The sequence below is a fragment of the Manis javanica genome, chromosome 4 (genome assembly GCF_040802235.1).
Source record: "Manis javanica isolate MJ-LG chromosome 4, MJ_LKY, whole genome shotgun sequence".
Taxonomy (NCBI): domain Eukaryota; kingdom Metazoa; phylum Chordata; class Mammalia; order Pholidota; family Manidae; genus Manis; species Manis javanica.
In genome coordinates this window covers 42,065,001-42,085,381 of record NC_133159.1, presented here as the reverse complement: position 1 = coordinate 42,085,381, position 20,381 = coordinate 42,065,001, and the positions used below count along the sequence as shown (strand labels likewise).

The 20,381-nt window shown below is 43.7% G+C and overlaps 1 protein-coding gene and 1 long non-coding RNA gene across 2 annotated transcripts in view; one reads left to right on the top strand and one right to left on the bottom strand.

Moving 5' to 3' along the window:
* The window catches only part of LOC140848891 (uncharacterized), a 59,157-nt gene that overhangs the window by 12,886 nt on the left and 25,890 nt on the right, over nt 1-20,381 (top strand). The gene's annotated exons all lie outside the window — the stretch shown is intronic.
* On the bottom strand, nt 11,516-20,067 carry GPX7 (glutathione peroxidase 7). Its single transcript, XM_017643416.3, has 3 exons — nt 19,128-20,067; nt 13,472-13,733; nt 11,516-12,168 (listed from the first exon to the last, which is right to left on the bottom strand). The coding sequence occupies exons 1-3, from the start codon at nt 19,260-19,262 to the stop codon at nt 12,005-12,007; spliced, it is 561 nt and encodes a 186-aa protein (XP_017498905.2). The 5' UTR covers nt 19,263-20,067; the 3' UTR covers nt 11,516-12,004.

The window sequence follows — 20,381 nt, the reverse complement described above, 5'->3', positions numbered from 1 at the left end:
AATAAGGGTATTTTATATACAAAGATATTGAGGTGCAGAGAGGTTAAGTTACTTACACAAGGACCCAGAGAGGAATGGTAGAAACAAACTGAAATTTCTCCTGGGTATGCCAGTTTCCAAAGCTCGAGGAAACACTGCCTTTGCCTACTTCCTTCTCTGGTCTCAATGTAAGTCCAGCACTTTACCTGTTATTAAACATTTTTCATGTTCATGGAACCTTTTCAGCCTAAGATCAGCCACTTCTTGAATTTACTCCAAGACTTTAAAGGCACTGAATGATCTGGCCCCTGCCTACCTCTCTTTCCCTTCTTATTACTTGGCTCACGGCAGCACTGGCTTCATCCTATTGAGCATCTTCCTTTCTTAGGGCCTTTGCTCAAGCCACTCCATCTGCTTAGGAGGTTCCCACTTCTTTCTCCTAACTCTTATTAAAATTTCAGCTCACAGCTTAAATGTCATTCCTCAAGGAAGCCTTCTCTGAACTCCAGAATAAATTTAATGCCATTTTTATACAAGTTCCTGGCTTCTTGTATTTCTTTGTGGTATTTATCTTAACTGTAATTATATAATGATTGGTATAATTATTTGCTTAATGTTTGTCTTTCCCACTATTTTGTAAGCACCATGATAGCTGGTAACATTTGCGTTTTGTTCACTGGTATATCCCTAAAATTAGTGCAGAACTTGACACATAAACAGTGCTCAAGAAATATTTTTTGATGAAAGAATGTCCCTTCCAACCATAACTTTCCAGGAAGTCCCCTCAGAGTCACCTCCACCTACATTCCAGCCCAGCTCAGACAAGTAAATAAGCAGTTAGGATAGGACCTCCCTTTCTCTGAAGATTTGGGACCAGTTGATGTTGAATGACAGTGGTGAAAGAATAGGTCAGCCAAACACAAAGGCCTTTATCATATCCATAGCCAGAAACGACCCCTTCTCCAGACTCCTAACTGGTGGTCTCTGGTTTACTAATCTACTCTAAACTAATAGCAGATAACAAAGGATCAGTAATAAGATTTAAGCAGATAAATAAAATACTGATTAATAATTAAGGCTTGTCTAGTAGCTAAACTACTAAGTGCTAAGGAAAACCTAATTAAGTATTTGGCTTAAAAGTGTTAGAAGATAGTAAAAGTGTTAATAGAAAATAAAATATTAACTAGTCAGTGTTGATAACCACATGATTAATTTGATACTAAGTTGTTAGCAGATGCTGGTTAACCAATGACTAAGGTAACAGTTGATAAAGATTTAAAGTGAGATTTTTCCTAAGGGACTCTTGCACATTAGAGGGGACTTGGGAAAAGCAGAAAGCTGATAAAGTCTAGCAATGAAGGTTTAATTGGGACTGCAAAATCTTCAGCTGGATTCTAATCTTTTGGGGAAACTATTTGTCCATCTTTCATTTCCAGATAGGGTCTAGTCAGGGATAACATGGAGCTGGTGCTCAAAACACTTACCTTATAATTAAATTTAATCTGCTAAGGGCCAGGCACTGTACTGAGGAGAGAATGGAGAGCAGTTGCTTTAACAGTGAATATACTGTGATGAGTAAGCAAATGAGTGGTGTGTGAAAGGGAAGGTTTAAGGGGTTTGAGAAGTCTGGGTGGAAGGGAGAGATAATGAGCTTAGTTCTGGACACGTTGAATTGAGGTGTCTGTAGACAAGCCCAGTAGGCAGGTGGTATGAGTCCATCATAGATAGAAGGTAAAGATTTGGGTGTCATCAGGGCATAGATGGTGGTCAAAACCATGAGAAAAAAATGAGGTGACTGAAGAAGAGTGAGAAAAAGGACCAGCCTAGAATCCCAGGGAAAACCAACAGGGAAGGTGTGGGTAAAATTGTAATATTTCCAGAATATCTCACCTGGCTTTAGTACATCTGCATATCAATAGGTGTTCAGAGGTGGAAAGCAGTATGGCTTTAGTGCATTTGCATCATTCCTCAGGAGTGGAGAGAAGTTCATCTCCATATCAATGGATAATTATCTGGGCAAGGAGGGCTTCTCTGTGTCCCAGAGGTGCGAGGAGGGTCGGTTTTGCTTCTGCTGGAGCAGGAAAGAGAGAAGGCCCTGGACTGCAGTTTGTAAGCAATAAACAGATTTTAAACTTTATTTCTCCCTTTGACTGATTTCCGTTTTTAGAGGTATTTTGCCCCTGGATTTCCTTTCCTTGGACTTACAGAAGGAATGATCAGAGGAGGAAGGGAAATCAACAGATCCTGAGAAGGAAGGAACACTCAGAGAAATAAGGGAAAACCAAGAGAAGATTCAGTAGCAAGAATGCTAACGGGAAAAGAATGTGTCAGGAAAAAGAGTATAGTTCACAATGTCAGGGGTGACTGAATGGTCAAGCAGGATAAGCTAAGAGAAATGTCCATTGAGAATGTCGTTCTGGGATGTCCACCATAAAATTTTCTGTGATTGCATGCCCACACACACACATGAACACATGCAGAGCTGGAACTTGGGGCAGGGTATGTAACGGCAGGCTGGAAGGCACCGTAGTGGGGCTTGTGGTCATTCCACAGAGAGCCTTCATTTACTCTGGGCAGCTTGAGAAGGGCCATTAAGGGAGATGGCAAGAACTCTAAGTATGGTATTACCCTTTTATTGTTCAATGGGAAAACTGAGGACAGCAGAGAAGGAACAGTTTGCTCAGTGTGTGAGTCCTGGGCATAGTCAGGACCTGAATCTGAGTCTCATTCTAGAAAAGTGATCTTGGGAGGAGTGGGCAGCAATGAATTAATTCACAAATTGTCCAATAAATAATTGATCAGTGACTTTGCCCATTACCTCAGTTTTTAGCTACCTTATTATGTTACATAAAAGTAAAATACATATTGTGATATAATGAGTTATAAGAAATACACATTTGGTTATTCTTATAACAAATATATATTTCCCAGGTATATTTGGTCTTCATCCACAGTTCCTGAAAACACTGCAGAATCTTAAAGTTGAAACACGTGTTTTGTCATGTTAATGAGACTTTTGGACCCACCCACCCAAGGGCAGAGGCTGGAGTTTAGATCAGCCAATCGCCAGTAATTTAGTCAATCATGACTATGCAGTGAAGCCCTCACAATACCCTTGAAATGAACTCTCTGTCTGTGCTCTGCTTTGCCTGCACTGCTCAGCTGGATCCTGCTTCTTGGTCAGAGAGAGCTTCTGTGATTGGAGAACCAGAATGCCTCCATGTGCCACGGAGCCAGGCCCCAGATTCCATGAGGATAGAAGCTCCTTTATTTGGTACCTTGCCCTACATCTCTTTTAATCTGGCTGTTAACTTGTATCCTTTATTAAACTGGTAAACTTAAGTGTTTTCCTGAGTTCTGTGAGCCGCTCTAGCAAATTAATTGAACCTAAGTGGGAGGTCATGGGAACCTCTAGTCTGTAGCCAGTAGGTCAGAAGCACAGGTAACTAACTGCCTGGGGCTTGTGACCAGCGTCTGGAGTTGGAGGTGGAGGGCAGCCATTAACCTGGGAATCTGGTGCTGCATCCAGGCAGATAGCATCATAATTGAGTTGAGTTCTCCAACACCCTGCTGGTGTTTGAGAATTGCTTGGTATTCTCAACCCCCTCCACCGGACACACACATATTTACAAACATTGGAATGGGGTCCAGGTACCTGAATGGAGTTATACTATTACTGCTGTGTATAGTACTGTTACTGTTATACATATATGTAGGCAAAACATACATCTTTGCATTTGGTGTTAGAGATATTGCACATATTTTATATATAAAATTGAAGTATTACAGAAATAATAAAGAGAGTAAATGACTCCTATTATCCCACCTGACCACTTCATGGACAACCACCATTAACAGTTTGGTCTATATTCTTTCCTCTATCTTCCTTCTCACTTAACATTCTAAATTAAAAAAAAATACTATACTTGTTTATACTGGATTTTTTTTGTGTTTGCATATATTCATTCTGTTTTACAACTTGCCTCTTTTTCACTTTTGGAGAACTTCCTATGGTAGCATATAGAAATCTAATTGATTTATTTTAATAACTCTATTAGTATGACATTTGGATTTGTACCATGATTTATTATCAGATCATACTGATGGACGTAGGGTTGCATCTAATCTTCACTATTATGAACAATGTACAAATATATTTGCAGTTTGGGAGTCTTCTAGGAGAAATAGTAGATCAAAGGGTATGACCGTTTTGTTTTAAAAGATATTGCCAAATCACTCTCCAAAAACTTGTGCCAGTTTATTGTCCCACCAACAGTTTCTGTGAATGCCCATTTCCCCACATCCTTACCAACACTGGTCATTATTGTTTAAAAAAGTCTTTCCACCTTGATGAGGCTCAACATCTTTTCATATCTTTATTACCCATCTATGTTTTTTTATGAACTATCTATTCATATCCTTTGCCTATTTGTTATCATAGAATACTTATAGTCAGTGAATTGCATAGAAAAAGAGGGATACTTTTATATTTATTTTATATCATCCCCTATTATATTACAATGAATCTAACATCTTTTTTTTATTGATATACAGTATTGTTTTAGTTTCAATTACATGGCACAGTGATTCAACAGTTACCCGTATTATTAAATCCTCACCCCCACTAGAACAGCTACTACCTTTCAACATAGAAAGATGTTACAGAATCATTGGCTGTATTCTCCATGATTACTACCATTCCCATGACCAACCTACATTATAATGGAGAATTTCTATGCCCCTTAATCTCCTTCACCCTCCCCTCCTACCTACCCCAACCCCATGGTAATCACCAGTCCCTTCTCAGTATCTATGAGTCTAACAGCTGTTTTGTTCCTTCTGTTTTGCTTTGTTTTTATATTCCACAAATAAGTGAAATCATACAGTATTTGTCTTTCTCTGCCTGGCTTATTTTACTGACCACAATGCCTTCTAGATCCATCCATGTTGTTGCATATGGCAGGATTTTTTTCTATTTATGGCTGAATAATATTCCATTATGTATATGTACTAAGTATTCTTTATCCATTCATCTATTGATGGGCACGTAGGTTGCTTCTATATCTTGGCTATTGTAAATACTGCAGCAATAAACATGAGTGTATATCATATGTCGCTTCAGATCAGGGATTATGTTTTCTGTGGGTAAATTCCTAGAAGTGGAATTGCTGGGTCAAATGGTATTTCTATTTTTAGTTTTTTGAGGAGCTTTCCACTGTGGCTGCACCAGTTGACATTCCCAGCAACAATGCAGGAGGGTTACCATTTCTCCACACCCTTGCTCCCACTTGTTATTTCTTGTCTTTGGATAGTGGCCATTCAACTGGTGTGAGGTGATATATCATTGTAGTTTTGATTTGCATTTCCCCAATGATTAGTGATGTGGAGTGTCTTTTCATGTGCCTGTTGACCATCTGTATTTCTTCTTCGGAGAAATGTCTGTTCAGGTCCTCTGCCCATTTTTTAATCTGGTCATTTGTTTTTTGGTTTTGAGTCATATGAGTTCTTTATATATTTTGGATGTTAACCCCTTATCAGATAAATCATTTTCAAATATATTCTCCCATACTGTAGGATGTCTTTTTGTTCTGTTGATGGTGACCTTTGCTGTACAGAAACTTCTTCGTTTGATGTAGCCTCACTTGCTCATTCTTTATTTTGTTTCCCTTGCCTGAGGAGATGTATGCAGGAAAAAATTGCTCATATTTATGTTCAAGAGACTTTTGCCTATGTTTCCTTCTAAGAGTTTGATGGTTTCATGACTTAGATTCAGGTCTTTGATCCACTTCAAATTTACTTTTGTGTATGGAGTTAGGCAGTAATTCAGTTTCATTCTATTGTGTGTAGCTCTCTGGTTTTTCCAAAACCAGTTGTTGAAGAGGTTATCTTTTCCCCATTGTATATGCATGGCTCTTTTATCATATATTAATTGGCCATATATGCTTGGGTTTATATCTGGGCTCTCTATTCTGATCTAATGATCTACAGGTCTGTTCTTGTACCAGTACCATATTGTTTTGATTACTGTAGCTTTATAGTATAGCTCAAAATCATTGAGCATAATCCCCCAGCTTTGTTCTTTTTTCTCAGGATGGCTTTGGCTGCTTGGGGTCTTTTGTGTTCTCATATGAATTTTAGAACTATTTGTTCTAGTTCATTGAATAATGCTTTTGGAATTTTGATAGGGATTGCATTGCATCTATAAATTGCTTCAGACAGAATGGTCATTTTGACAATATTAATTCTTATCCATGAGCATGAGATAGCTGTCCACTTATTTGTGTCTTCTTTACTTTCTCTCATGAGTGTCTTATAGTTTTTAGAGTATAGGTCTTTTACCTCCTTGATTAGGTTTATTCCTAGGTATTTTATTCTTTTCAGTGCAAGAAGATTCTTGGTTGGAGGTCCTTGTGTTTCAGTACATTAAATATATCATGCCACTCCCTTATGGCCTTAGAGTTTCTGTTGAGAAGTCTGCCAATAGCCTGATTGGATTTCCTTTCTAAGTGATCTTTTTTCTCTCTCTGGCTGCTTTCAATACTCTCTTATCCTTGATCTTTGCCATTTTTATTTTTATGTGTCTTGGTGTTGTCTTCCTGGGGTTCCTTTTGTTATGGGATCTCCATACTTCCATGACCTGAGTGCCTATTTCCTTCCCCACATTGGGGAAGTTTTCAACAATTATTTCCTCAAAGAGACTTTATCCTTTTGTCTCTCTCTTCTCCTTCTGGTACCCCTATTATGCAAATATTGTTTCATTTGGATTAGTCACACAGCTCTCTTATCATTCTTTCATTCCTAAATATCTTTTCATTTTCTGCTCCTCAGTTTCATAGTGTTCCTGTTCTCTAATTTCCATCTCATTGATTGTCTCTACTTGCAGCAATTTGTTATTCATTCCCTCCATTTTGTGTTTCATTTCAGTTACTGTATTCTTTATCTCTTTCATCTCTTTGTTGAAGTCCTCCCTGAGATCTTTAATACATTTCTGCAGATCATTGAGCATATTTATGATTTTTACTTTGAAGTCTTTATTAAGATGATTGGTGATTCCATTTCATTTATCCCTCTTTCTGGTGTCTTATCCTTCAGTTTTGTTTGGAGCATATTCCTCTGCCTCCTCATTTTGTCAGGGTTTCTGTGTTTCTTCCTCTCTATTAGATGGATCTGCTATGCTTCCCGATCTAGGGAGTAATGGTTTTGTGAAGAAGGCATCCTGTGGTGCCCATAAGGTCAGGACTTGCTGGGAGCCATGCTACTCAAGCTGTGTAGCAAAGCTCAGGCTGAAGGAAGACCCCCAAAAATCAAGGGCCTTTGCAGCTGGCTCCCCCTATTTTACCCACCTTGATTTTGTTATTCTCCATTATACTGTTGGCTTTGCTTTTGCTTGCATTTTTGCCAAAGACTAAGCTAACCTTTGATAAGCAGCATGGAAAGGAGGAGAACATAAACTTCCCAAAAGCTTTTCAGAACAGTGCTCCTGAAGAATAGAACACGCAGGGGCCAGATGGTGATCTTGGCATAGAATACCAAAACCTGCAGGTAGCTAGTCAGACACTGACTACCCCATCTCCACCTAAGTGGGAATGCCCCCCTTTTCCTTATAATGCTAGTGAAATTAGTGATGAAGAGTTTTATAAGAAAATTAGAGAAATAGAGTTATGAGGGAATATCGAATAGAATAGCCCTGTTTGACACTTAATCCATCTTCTCATGTTTCCTTCCATCTGCTACTTCTATAGCTTTTCTTCTTCCTTCCTAATTACAGCCTTTTACTAGAACCTGTGCCTCATATTTGGAATTACAGAGTACCATAATTTTTCCAAGAGGTAAAGATACCTCAAGACAAGTGCTGGGCCTGAAAGCCACAGGGCATAAATCTGCAAAGAAGTGAAAAGCTAACATTTTCAAAGAATACTGCTTCTCTCTCACTTACCAGCTTTACATCTCCCTGTATGGCCCTGGAAGATGGCTGGTTAGCCAGAGACGGGTAAGATTCCTCAAGGGAGGAACAACCTAAGACAGGCACAGTCGCAGGAGGCCCATCAGGTGAGAAAATGGGGGCCAACAGAGGTGAGGCTTAGAACTGCACACCCCCCTCAGTGTTAAGAGAAATTGACTACACCCATGGATGTTTTGTTGCCCTTGTCCAGCTTGGATTGATACCTAGTCTATAGGCACAGACCTGATCATCTACACTTGCCCTCTTACTAAATCATGCTTTCTATCTATACCTTGCAACTACCTACTACATCAACATTTTATGAGAAACGTAAAGGAGAAAATGTGGGATTCCCATATAAAGTATAAAAATCAAATGAATAATCATACATCATGTTTGACTTGATTGTTTATAGTTTAAGATTTGTAGTCAAAACAGAAAGTTTCTATGATATGAATGCCCTTGCATGGTTTACCATGTAAAAAAACTTGTTTAGTCCCTGCAGTAGTGGAGTCATGGAGACTTGTGTATTATATGTCAGGGAGATTTTGGTATCCACACAGAAGAAACAGAAATGTAGATAAGAAGGGGGAATTTAGTTTGCTGCTTACTGTGCCCTATAAAGAGGTATATAATGAAGATATGAATTTATGATTTTAGATTGATTATAAATTTATTAAAGCCTCTAAGAATATTTTTGTGAGAAAGAATCATAGCTAACTGTGGCAGTAGGTGACCTGTATTTCACCCTGAGCTGATAGACTCCATAGTCACTGCTACATACTGCACGCTCCTGCAGTCACATGCACTACTTAGAAACTGTGTCGCATAGAAACGTAAAACATAAAAGAGTACATGTTGCTAAGAAAAATTTCTGTCAAGGAACAGAAAACAATCACCTGTCTAACACTTGACCAACCGTGAATAGATTAGAAAGAAGAAGAAGGAAAAAAGCTTGCCTATACCTATTAATCAACTGCCTATACCAATTAATCAACAGAACAATAAAAAATAATCCTTGTGCAAAATGGTATAAATAAAGCTGTCATCGGCACTTTGTCGAGAGACCACCTCCATCTGACTCTGTGTCTTGTCTCTCCATGCACCGACTCCGTCTCATCCTTTCGGGCTTCACACCCCCCCGCTGGAGCTGGACTCTGGCAATTGGCGCCCAACGTGGGGCTCGAAAGGTAAGATTGTCTGCGAGGACAGACAGATAGGATCTTTCACCAGGGTGCTGCAGACCCCTTTGTACAACGAGACAAAGTGAGAAAGGGCAAGGAATCCAGAAGCTATGGGCCATACTGAGTCTAAAGAAAGAGGACTCTTTATTGAAGTTTTAATGCATATGCTTGTAGGTAGAGGAATAAGTCACCAATGGACAATTAGCAAAATTCTTACATTTTGTCCAAGATTGTTGTCCTTGGTTTCCTGACCAAGGCACAGTGAGTCTCGCAACCGGGCAGAAGGTTGGAGAAGAAATAAAAACATTATGCCAGCCACGGATGTGAGAAGGTCCCTACAGATGCCTTTGCATTGTGGAATTTAATCGAGGAGGTTTTAGAACTTAAACAGCACAGATTTGATCAAAAGACCCCTACTGGAATAAGGGCTGCCTTAAAGCAAGCAGAACTAGAAGGAGACACAGAATTTATGTGTTACCCTATTATTTTTGGAGAATTTGATGATGAAAGTGTATCCTGGGAGCCCATCCCATATAAATTATTAAAAGAATTAAAGATTGCCTGCAAAGACTATGGTCCCTTGACACCTTACACTTTGACATTGTTAGAGACCTTATCTAATAGATGGATGACACTGCTACTCTCTGTAACAAAACCTTGAGTGATGCTGGCCTCTGCCTCCCCTTATGATGAAAGATTAACTCCAGAAAAAGAAGAGAATTTTGGAGAAACTGCAGCCCAATATAATCCTTTTAGAATAGGTGCTGCTCAACTAGTTAAAAAGCCTCCAGATTTTAAGGTATCTGTAATCAAGTAAGCTAAAAAGAAAGAAGGCAATTGAATATTAGTAACTCAAATATTTGTGTCAGTTTGTCTGTCTGTGTATATGTTCTTTTGTGAAAAGTGTTGCTAACTGTAGTCATTGCATCTCAGTCTGTATGTTTGTGTGTCTAAGTGTGTAAATAGAAAATATTTTTTTAACCTCCAGCAAGGACTCCCCTCTTCTCCTTTGCTTTGGAGTTGCTGTTGGCAGGCAATGTGTGGGGTCATCTTTCTGTCTGTCTGTTGGCAGTGGTTTATCTCAGTCCATTGAAGCTGGTGGTTTGCCTCAGCCAGGCCTATGTGATCAGAGCAGTGGTTTCTGCTGGGATCATTGTGGGTAAGCTGCCCTCTGCCTACTCTACAGTGATGGCAGGGCTGCTGGGTTAGTGGGTGGGTAGGTTGCTTGCAGGGCGAATTGCACAATGGTAGGTGGCATGGGCTTGCAGGGGTGGCAAGTCACCCAGTTTCAGACCCCTGGATGCTCAGCAGTGGCAGCAAGCCACGTGTTGGGAGGGCATGGTTGTGCTTATGCAGTGAGTCACATGGTGGATGGGCCTGTGGGCCTGTGGTGGTGGCAACATGTGTGTTGGGAAGGGTTAGGGGAGGGGTGCGTGGGCTAGTTGGTGGTAGCAAGTAGGGTGGTTGGAGGCTATGCCAGGCAGCAGATGCATCTAGTCACACTGCACTGGCACACAGTTGCTGCAGTTGCTTGCGGGCACCCCCTAGCAGCAGTTGAGGCCTCCCATGGGAAAAAAGGAGCTTTTGGAGCTGGTTCCTGCAGGTTTCTCCCCAGTTGAGCTGAATCAGGGCCGTGAAAGCCGAGAAAGTCTCCCTGTGCTTGCCAAGCAGCAACGTCAGGCGCTGCTGGGTCAAGTGGACTGGTGCATTGGTGGTGCTCAGGGAGGAACCTTGGGAATAAGCTGCCAGCGAGGGGGATGGAGTACCTGGAACTCCTGAGAGTGCTTGACATGCCAGGCAGGTATCGTCCACCTGCTCTTTCTCCTGCAGGGACAGCACTGTCCAACCCTCACCCCTCTGGCTCCCCTCCCACTGCTGCCAAGTCTTTCAAACTGCTGCCTCTGTGTTGGGTCTTGGGGTGCCTGTCCTCCACAGGCAGCTGGAGTCTCAGCCTCTCAGACTGTTCCAACATCCCTGGTGTCTAGTCCTGCTAATCACCAGAACCCAATACAATGTGGACTCATGTTTCCAGAGCAGATCTCCAGATGTGCAGAGTTCCTGGGCACTTATCCCTTCCCCACTCCTCTCCTCTTCCGCCTGAGCCTGTGGGCTGGGATGGGGGAAGGGCTGCGGTCCCACTTGGTGGTGGCTATGCCACGTTATCCTTTTCTGTGTGGTCTTCTCTTCTTCCCCAGGTGTGGGTGATGTGTTCTGCAGTCCTCAGTTTGTTTTCAGGCTTGGTTGTATTTGCTTTAGTCGCTCCCTTTGTATGTGTGTGGGAGGGGGTTTCCATCTTGCCTTCCTATTCCACCATCTTGAGGCACCCCCCTTTCCATTTGCATTACTTTTGTAATTAACAAACAATAGAGGAAAAGAACAACAACAAATAAATGTTTGACCAGGATTCTCACTGGTTGGAAATTCATGTTGGGTCCAAGTTTTTATTGATCACAGTTTAGTTTATATGCAAAAAACATTTATTAAATGTCTTCTAGTTAGCTGGCACTGCCCTAGGCACCTTTGCAGGTATTTTATCCTAACCCTCACAACAGCCCTGTGAGGTAGGAATTGGCCCCATTTTACAGAGTTCTTCATAGGTAGGAGATTATTGTTTTGATACCATTATTTGCCACATGTTTTATTGGGCTAGAAGTCCTTATTGGCTGGCGATTCATTGGTCAAGAGCTCTCATTGGCCAGGAGTTACTATAGGATGCCTCTAAGATTCAAATAATCAAAATACTAGAATTTCCATCCCACAGGAGTTACGGTGTAAGTGGGGTAAGTAAGAGTGGAGGAAGGAGAGTCAATAGTCTCTTCCTCTGAAGCACCATTTGAGTTTGCTTTGGTCACCCGTGCAAAGTCGGGGGAAGGGGACAGTGGGGGAGGAGGAAAAATGGTCATAAGTCTTCCCGCTTCTTCAGGATGAGCTTCCTCACAAGCGCTGTGATCTGGGGCCTGATCTCCTCTACTGACACGGTTGAGTCCCAAGCCTCTACTACTTTTCCATCTGGGGTCACTAGGTACTTCCAGAAGTTCCATGTGGGCTCCTTCCCAGAAGTCTCTAGAGAAAAAGGAAGAAGGAGAGCTAAGTGTGTGTACCTGTGTATTCTCCCCTGGAATTCCACTATCAGTGTCCATCCTTCCCTTGAAGCAGTGGTTCTATTAGTTAGAATTAACTAGAGAGCTTTCTAAAATTCTGATGCCAGTCCACACTCGAGAACACTTAAATCAGAATCTCTGGGGGTAAGACTCAGGCATTAGTATTTTTCAAAAGCTGCCCAGGAGATTCCAATGTGGTGCCAAGGTTGAGAACTACTGCTTTAGGATTCTGTGAAGTTGATAAAGCAGTATCAGATCCTCCTTTATTAATGACCATAAACTAAATAGTCTACACCCTATTCTCCAATGAAATCTTAATGGTCTCCAAATGTTAATCTATGGATTCGGTGCACGTGAAATCATTGTGGTGGGGGTGGGGATTGGGGTGTGCTTAAAATGAATAGATTCTTGGGCCCTGCTTTAGTAGGCCTCAGGCTATTGCATTTTTAAGAGCTTTCCAGGTATTTCTAAAGCACGGCTGGGTTTGATCTATAACCCAGGGAAACCTGGGTGGTGAAAACAAAACCTATGGGAAGTAGGAGGGTACTAATAAAAACATACAGGAAAAAGGAGCAAATATTAGGATTGACCCATAGGGCAAAAATCAAATCTGCCTCAGTAAGGGACCTTTGTTTGCTGTTTTTCTCATTTACTCTCCCAGGTGGATGAGTTGGGAATGGGGGTGAGGGATTTGAAGGCAGCCAGAATCATGGAGTGGGAGAGGGCAAAATGGAGCCCCCAAAGGAAGAGAAGGGCCCAAGGGAGGAAATAGGACCATAGGACAAGCTTGGCCCATGACTCCATTTTGTGGTTCAGAGGCTCAGGGGCTGGAAAAGGGATCTATTTCTGAAATAATAAGATCTGGTATTTTAGCTCAGACGTTTGCCTCCTGTAGCTTACAGACTTTGCCTCCAACTCAGGCCAGGAGATGCCTGTCAGCAGTCTTGGTCAGCCTTTTCCAGGCATGTGGTACCTGTCTGCACCTGCAGTTTCATTCTAGGAGCCACTGTATATGAAAACCGGATCCTGGAGAAGTCAGTGGGGGTAACTCTGAGGGAAAACTGCAAAGCCACAGGGGTGGAGATATTCTTAACAGGAATACCCCTCAGCTCATCCTCAAAGATTAGTGCTGGAGCAGACCATCAGCCCACGTGCAGGGACCTGGAATGGGCCCCGGGTCACCCAACTAGCCAGTGGCTTCTGTTGCCCAAGAAGATATGACCTCAGCCAGCTGAGGGAAGGTGGGGGAAAGGATCAGGACTCACGTGTCAGATACTTGAAGGCAGGGTGGGCACCAGTGCCAATGACTGCAACCTTGCTAAACATGGGGAAAGAGACACTGTAGGTGTGGCGGGCGAAGCTCTCAATCTCCTTATTGCTGTCAGGCTCCTGCTGGCCAAACTGGTTGCAGGGGAAGGCAAGTACATTGAAGTGGTGGGGCCCCAGGTCCCGCTGGAGCTGCTGCAAGGCCCGGTAGTGCTGGTCTGTGAAGCCGCACTCACTAGCCACGTTCACCACCAGGGAAACCTGGGTGGTGAAAACAAAACCCAGACACATACATAACTTGGTGAAGAGGCATGCACTCATATGTGCTATGACATGGCCACATGTGATCCTCCAACAATTAATGCTCTTATACATACAAGAACACAATGTACACATATGTAAATGTGTGCAATGATCTCACAAATACATGCGCACAGGCACAAATGAAATCAAATACAGGGCCTTATACATGCATATACACACATGAACATTCATGAAAATAAGCATACAGTGCACATAATGGGTATGCACATGCCCCATGATACAAAGATATGTTAACACACTCCATACATGCCCACAAACACACACAACAACACAACATATTCACAGACAGAGGCACATACATTGATGAGCTCATATCAGGAAGTGATTTGGGGGAATAGAAAGGCAGACCTGGGTTCAATTTCTGGCTCAGTTAGCTGGCTTTCATCACACTACACTCTAGTTGCCTGTGTATGTGTTGTCTCCCTTCTAGAACGTGAACTCATTGAGGGCAGGAGGTACGTCCACTTCATCCCTGGGCCTGACATATGGAAAAGTCTCAGAAAGTGTCTGCTGAATGAATAAATAAGTGTGCATACATACACAATCTCCTGCTTGGGTACCTAGACAGATACGGGTTTTCTTGATAAAGGACCCCAAGAGCCCCAGAGCAATCCCTTTTTCCCTCTCCCTGTACAGCAAACAAATATCACTTTCTTCAGTCACTAATTTTTTTAAATCTATTTTTTAACCTAATTTTTTATCCTTAAATTTATCACCTTATAATAATTTATATAAATTTATTGATCACCTTTAGGTGATAGCACTTGATTATAATACTGCAGTTAGAATTTTGGCACCAATGCTGTTTTCAGCCTCTAATTATATATTATTGAAGGATTTTAAATCTTAGCCTATGTCTGGGCAGCCTAGCCCTGTCTCTCTGGTCACTTTTAGAGGAGCTGTAATAATACCAACTGGCTCCATAAAAAGGGCCACCTCCTGGGGTGGCCTGGGGCACCGGACATGCACAAGCAAAAACTACTTAGGCTAGACAGGGTTTCTCAAACTCAGCACTATTGACAGTTTGGGCCAACAATTTTGTGAGTGGGCTGTCCTGTTCATTGTAGGATATTTAGTGGTGTCCCTGGCCTCTACCCACTTGGTGCCTAGTCTGAACAATCAAAAATGTCTCCAGTCATTGAGGGATGTCCTCTGGGGAGCAAAGTCGTTCCCAGTTGAGAACCACTGGGCTACATGATGAGAACAACTGAGCTGCAACTCCCTCACACTGCCTCCACCAGATGAGGAAGGACCCAGATCCTGGGACCCCAGGCTGTAAGAACAAACTCTCTCACTAGCATCAGCATATTTCATACTATGCCTGTGGTGATGAGAAGCTGGGGTCCTTAACTCCCTTCCGCAGTTAGGGGTCTTCCTCTTTCTTTTCTGCTAGGTCTCTGGGCAATGAGAGCATAAAGGTTGCTTATTTTTAACCTACATTATGCTTACCCACTCTTTTGGAAAGAGGGAAATCTTGCTTCTAGTTCCATGCCTGAAATCCCAAAGCTTATCACCATAGTGACCGATATAGCCACACCCAGATACATGCAGTTAATTTACATTTATATATATAAACAGGGATAACCTCGAAGTACAGGCAAGCACATTCCCAGACGGTTACACAGTCATCCATTCTCAACACTGGTCTAAATGACTGTCTTCTCAGTTAGCTTCAGGGCATAAAACATTTATCTTGCTCATGGCTGTGTCTCCAGGGTTGGACCCAGTGCCAGGCATGTGGTGAAAGCCAGAAAATTTTTTTTTCAATTAAAAAAGTGTGGTATAAGACACAGAATGAGCTAGTAACTATTTGCAGTTGAATGAATGACCAGAGTAGCCAAGTCTCAGACCTGGCGTGGGTGAACACGTAGCCCATCATTTACAGCTTCCTTGGACTGACTGTTCCTGGCAGTTAAGGATAGGGGCTTTGGAGCTGGACTGCCTGGGTTCAAATTCTCACTCTACTTCTTAGTAGCTGTATGACTTTGTTCTTTTTTTTTTTTTTTTTCCAATTTCTTTCTGATTGATTTCATGGCCTCTTGCTCCCATGCTTTTTAGGATTTAACAGTGACTTGGAGAATTAAAACAATTCTGGGACTACTTCTCTGGGTAATTTTTCTCTAGGATTTCTTTTCCTCATATCCTGGATGCCTTACTTCTGAAAACAAATAGACATTTGTTCCATTTTTGTCTTGGCACTTATTACTACTACGAATTGCTTTCTTCATTTCTCTGTTCCTTATTATCTCTCTCCTCTCCACCTCATATAAGCGCTGTTGAAGTGGGAACTTGTCTGTATTGCCAAGGCCAGTCTAGTACTAAGTATATGGTAGGTGTTCAATAATAAATAATGAATTAATGAGCAGCAGAACTGGTCGAGTGCTCAACCTGGGGCTCTCTGGCAAGCTGCACTACAGGGAAGGAGAGGCCAGAATGGGAATGAATGGGTCCTGCTCTTACTGGCTCTTTGCCCTGAGTCCTGCATGAGGTTCCTGCTGGGGCTCACCAAACGCAGGTTCAGAGCACCAGGTGCCTGTGCAAGGGTAGGCAGAGAGCCAGGCATGAGCAGGGAGGGGGACTTCAGCTATTGTTGACTTTGGCTGGTGTTTATATTCGACTCAATGCTTGTTTACATCCTAAACATTCCGAGTAAACTGTTCTCCTGGGATGTGGGGAGTAAGAACATATAGATAATAGGCCAGCCAAGACTGGTCCCAACATGGAGGAGAAGTTGACACTGACTTCATCTCAAAATACATTATATGCTCATTAGCATACTAAAAATCACACCCCTTGGCACAATGACAGTTCTGAGGACCAAAAGAGGGAGTCACCCTATTTCCAGGAAATCCCATTCCTATTCGAAGTAAACCCTATTAATCAGGATGAATGTTCCACCCTGCTTAAACACTAGCTAGAAGACCCCACCCAACCCAAACCCCACCATGCTGCTCACCTTTCCAGCATGCCCACACTCCCTCCCTGAGTGTGTACTTTTGCTTTATTAAAATACTCTTTGCTTATACCTACTTGACCTGTGCATGAATTCTTTCCTGATCAGAGTTAACAACCTTCTTCTGGGTTGAAGTTTCACCTAGAGGGCAGGGAGACCTCCCTGGATTGGATTTCCTGACAATTTCACAATGTCATTTCCTTTGAAAGACACAATACTGTGGGGGACAGTCAGGAAAGGATTACTTCCTCCAGGACTTTCAGCATAATTGAGAATTTCAAATTTAGAAAGCACCTTATTCACTTAGGATGGCCTTGCTCTCAGAATAAGAATGCTAATAGCCATTTTTGTGTGGTCTATCCAAATCTAGATGCTGGGTCCACCTGTCTGTTAGAGCCCAAGTCCCAGCCTTCCCATACCAAGGCCCTAGGGCCATCTTGAGAAGTGGAATTGGATGGCTCTTCACTACACACAGTGCAATATCAAGGCCTCTGAATGCAGTGTCTAAGGCCCCTCTTGGTCACTCCCTACCCTCTGTAGCCTCATCCACAATTCCTAGCCTTGTGCTTTATACTATTTGAGCACAACTATCTAAAGTGCCCTCTATCCCTCCACTGTACCTTTCCTGCAGTTTGCTTCTGAGCCTTGGCATGGACAGTTCTTTTTGCCTGGAATGCTCCTTTGGCTCTCATATTTCATACACTCACCCAGGCATACTTCCTCTCTGAAGTCCTCTCTGAGCTGAGATTCCCTCTTGGAAGGGAGGTCAGGATAGCCTGGGTGACTCATTTCTTAGCCTGAACTGCCATCTGAGGAACTTGCCAAGAGCAGATCATGGATGGTTCTGTTAGGGGGGTGTTGTGTATTTTCCTGGGTTCTTGTCCCCACCACAACAAAGAATTGAAGGGCACAGACACAGTAGTGAAACAGAGTAAAAGTTTTATTTAAAGTTACTTAAATGGAGAAAAAGTACAGGCGACCTCAGGGAGGGAGAGGCACCCTGAAAGGTTAAAGAGAGAAAGTTTAAGGTTAAAAGGTTATGCACTTAGAAAGTGCAGGCAGCCTGAGAGGAGTGCACTGAAAGGTTGGGGGTTCCCCCTTTTAAGGACTTTTTCAGGAAAGTGACAAAGGGCTAGGGGTATGGACTTATGAAGTGGTCTCCAGATGTTTATCTTTGATGAGACATTAAGTTTTCTTATCAGTCCTCCAGGTAATTCTGCAAAATTAGCTTAGCACAATAAATTTACTGTTCTGATTCCCTCCTGGGATAGTTGCTTCCTTGTCTGGGAAGTGCCTGGCCTACAAGGTGGGCTGAGTTATCGTCTGTTTGCTAAAGATTAAGTTAAGAATCTTCTTAACTTCTGGGTTTTAAAATGCAACCTTATCTTTAAGATGGAATCCTTCCTGCCTTTTACTATGTTGCTTAAAGCTATGTTGTTTAGCTGTTTATGTTGTGGAATTGTTGCCCATGTTGCAAATTACTTGATTAGAGCTGAAGGAGAAAAAACAGCATATAGGTAAAGTTAAAAAAATAAGCTGGGCCTGCTTGGGAAAAAAAAAAAAGCTGGGTCTGCATGATTAAGGTAATAAAGACATGGGCTATGCTGATATACCCTCCTTTATCTGGGGAATATTCAAATATTCCCAGGCCAAGTTGCTCCTGACCTTTTGAGCTTCAACTGATTAATTCATTAACTCTGGGTCTTCTCTGGCTCTCTAGTTTTAACTGGTTAACTCTGAGCCCCATGTAGTGGGCTTTACTGGCCTTAATTCTCTCTCCACCCCGCTCATATCTATTTTCCTGCCTAACAGTTCTCCAGACTCTGCTTTCCAGCGCTGTGTGACCCTGGGCAAAAACATTCCCTCTCTGCACAGTGGTGTCTTCTTTAAAGAATGATCTGTGTAAGGTCCCCGTGATATAAAATGAGAACTCTCCCTTTCACAGTGTTCTCGTTGAACTCAGTATCCCCAACTCCCCCTGTTTCAGACGGAAATGGGATAGGGGCGACCAAGGCCGCAGACTGCAAGGGTTACTTTTTCCACCCGTGCACGACAAAGGCTGGGCCAGGGCATCCAGCCTGTGGGGGAGGTCCGGACTTGCTGCCCCAACTCGCCGGGACGGAAATCTGCGCCGGCTGCGAGTTTAGGGTTTCACCGCGCGCCGGGGCTGCGCCACGTAGTCATGGGACAGACCCAGCGCAGGAGCGGGGGGCGCCGCGCCCGAGGGAAGTGCCTGGGTTGGGGTGAGGAGCCGGGGCAGGGCTGCCGGGCAGCCGGAGACCTCTCAACCGGAGCCACACCCGGCAGGGCCCGGGCCGCGGAATGCCCCCCACGCGGCCCTACCGGAACCGCGCCGAGGCCCCGCGGGCGACACTCACCGACCCGCGGTACTTCTCCAGCGACACCAGCTTGCCCCGGATGTTCACCGCCTTGAAGTCGTAGAAGTCCCGCTCCCGCTGCGCGCAGGCCACAGCCGACAGGAGCAGCCACGCCGCCACCAGTGCAGCCACCATGACTCGCTTCAGAAGCGGCGGCGTTGTGAGAGCAAAAACGAGGCGGGGGACCCGGCGTGGGGGGCGGAAGGAGGCGACTGCGGCGCGCCGGGCGGCCGGAGGCAGGACGCGCCCCCTTCGAGCGCCAGGCTCTGGGCCTCAGTCTCCCCATTTGCACAACGGGGCATTGGACCCCGCGCCCCTTCCCGGACCCCACGGCCACGGTTTCAGGATTCTGAACCCCGAGACCAGAATTTGCTTCAGGGAGGCTCCCCCTTTGTTCCAGGATGCAGGGGAATTGGCAGGGAAAGGGAGGTGAAAACCTGCATGTGAGGGCTCAGTTTCTAAGGAGCGCTGTGTCTTTATGCTGGTCCCTCCTCTCTGGGTCTCGGTTTCTCCATCTGTTCAGTGGGGCTAGCCTCCCTTCCTGAGACACCTAGACAGCGTAGAATAGGAGTAATAGAAAAATGGATGTGAAACACTTTATCAGCCGAGTGTTGCCTACAAACTTTAGGTGAATGAATTAACACCCCCTGAAAGGGATAGCATGGAGGAGAGGAAGAGAAGACCTGGGGCCTGTTCAAGGTTGGGTTCCTGGGAAGCAGATTTTGAGGTGGAGATTGCAGTGCAGGCAACACAGGAGGGATCAACACCTGTGGAAGGGAGGGGAGGGAAGTGGAGTGAGCAGAAGTCCAGAGCCCCATGCAGGCCCAAGGAGGGTCTTGGCTGATCCAACAGGGACTCAAGCTAAAATCGCCCGTCAGAGTTGTCCCCAGATGAACTTAAATGGCTAGGGTGGCCTTTGTCGCTTCTTGGATGTGGGGTGATGTTGTAAGTCACAGGAAAGGAGCCAAGGTGGCCCCGTCCTCAGAGGGGCTAATGGTTAAAGGCTTTCAATTAACAGCACTCCCAGCAGCTGGCGTCCCAAGTCTTCACTGATAGGGGATCTGGGTGGCACATCACAGTGTCTCCCATACTTAGAAAAGCCCTACTGAGCCCCATTAAGTGTCAGGCATGGTGCTGGGAACTGATGCTATACTAGTTCTTCACAGGCTGCTATGAGAAGCCAGGTAAACTGTAGATTTCATGTAATATGGTTAGAGCTAAGACTCCTACAATCATTCAACAAACACTTCTTGC

What these genes read in the sequence shown, in the direction of transcription:
- GPX7 (XM_017643416.3), bottom strand. Translation starts at nt 19,262, where the DNA reads ATGGTGGCTGCACTGGTGGCGGCGTGGCTGCTCCTGTCGGCTGTGGCC. An exon ending in TGGAGAAGTACCGCGGGTCG is followed by an intron (nt 13,734 to 19,127) that starts GTGAGTGTCGCC and finishes TTCACCACCCAG; the next exon opens with GTTTCCCTGGTGGTGAACGT. An exon ending in TGCCTTCAAGTATCTGACAC is followed by an intron (nt 12,169 to 13,471) that starts GTGAGTCCTGAT and finishes CTTTTTCTCTAG; the next exon opens with AGACTTCTGGGAAGGAGCCC.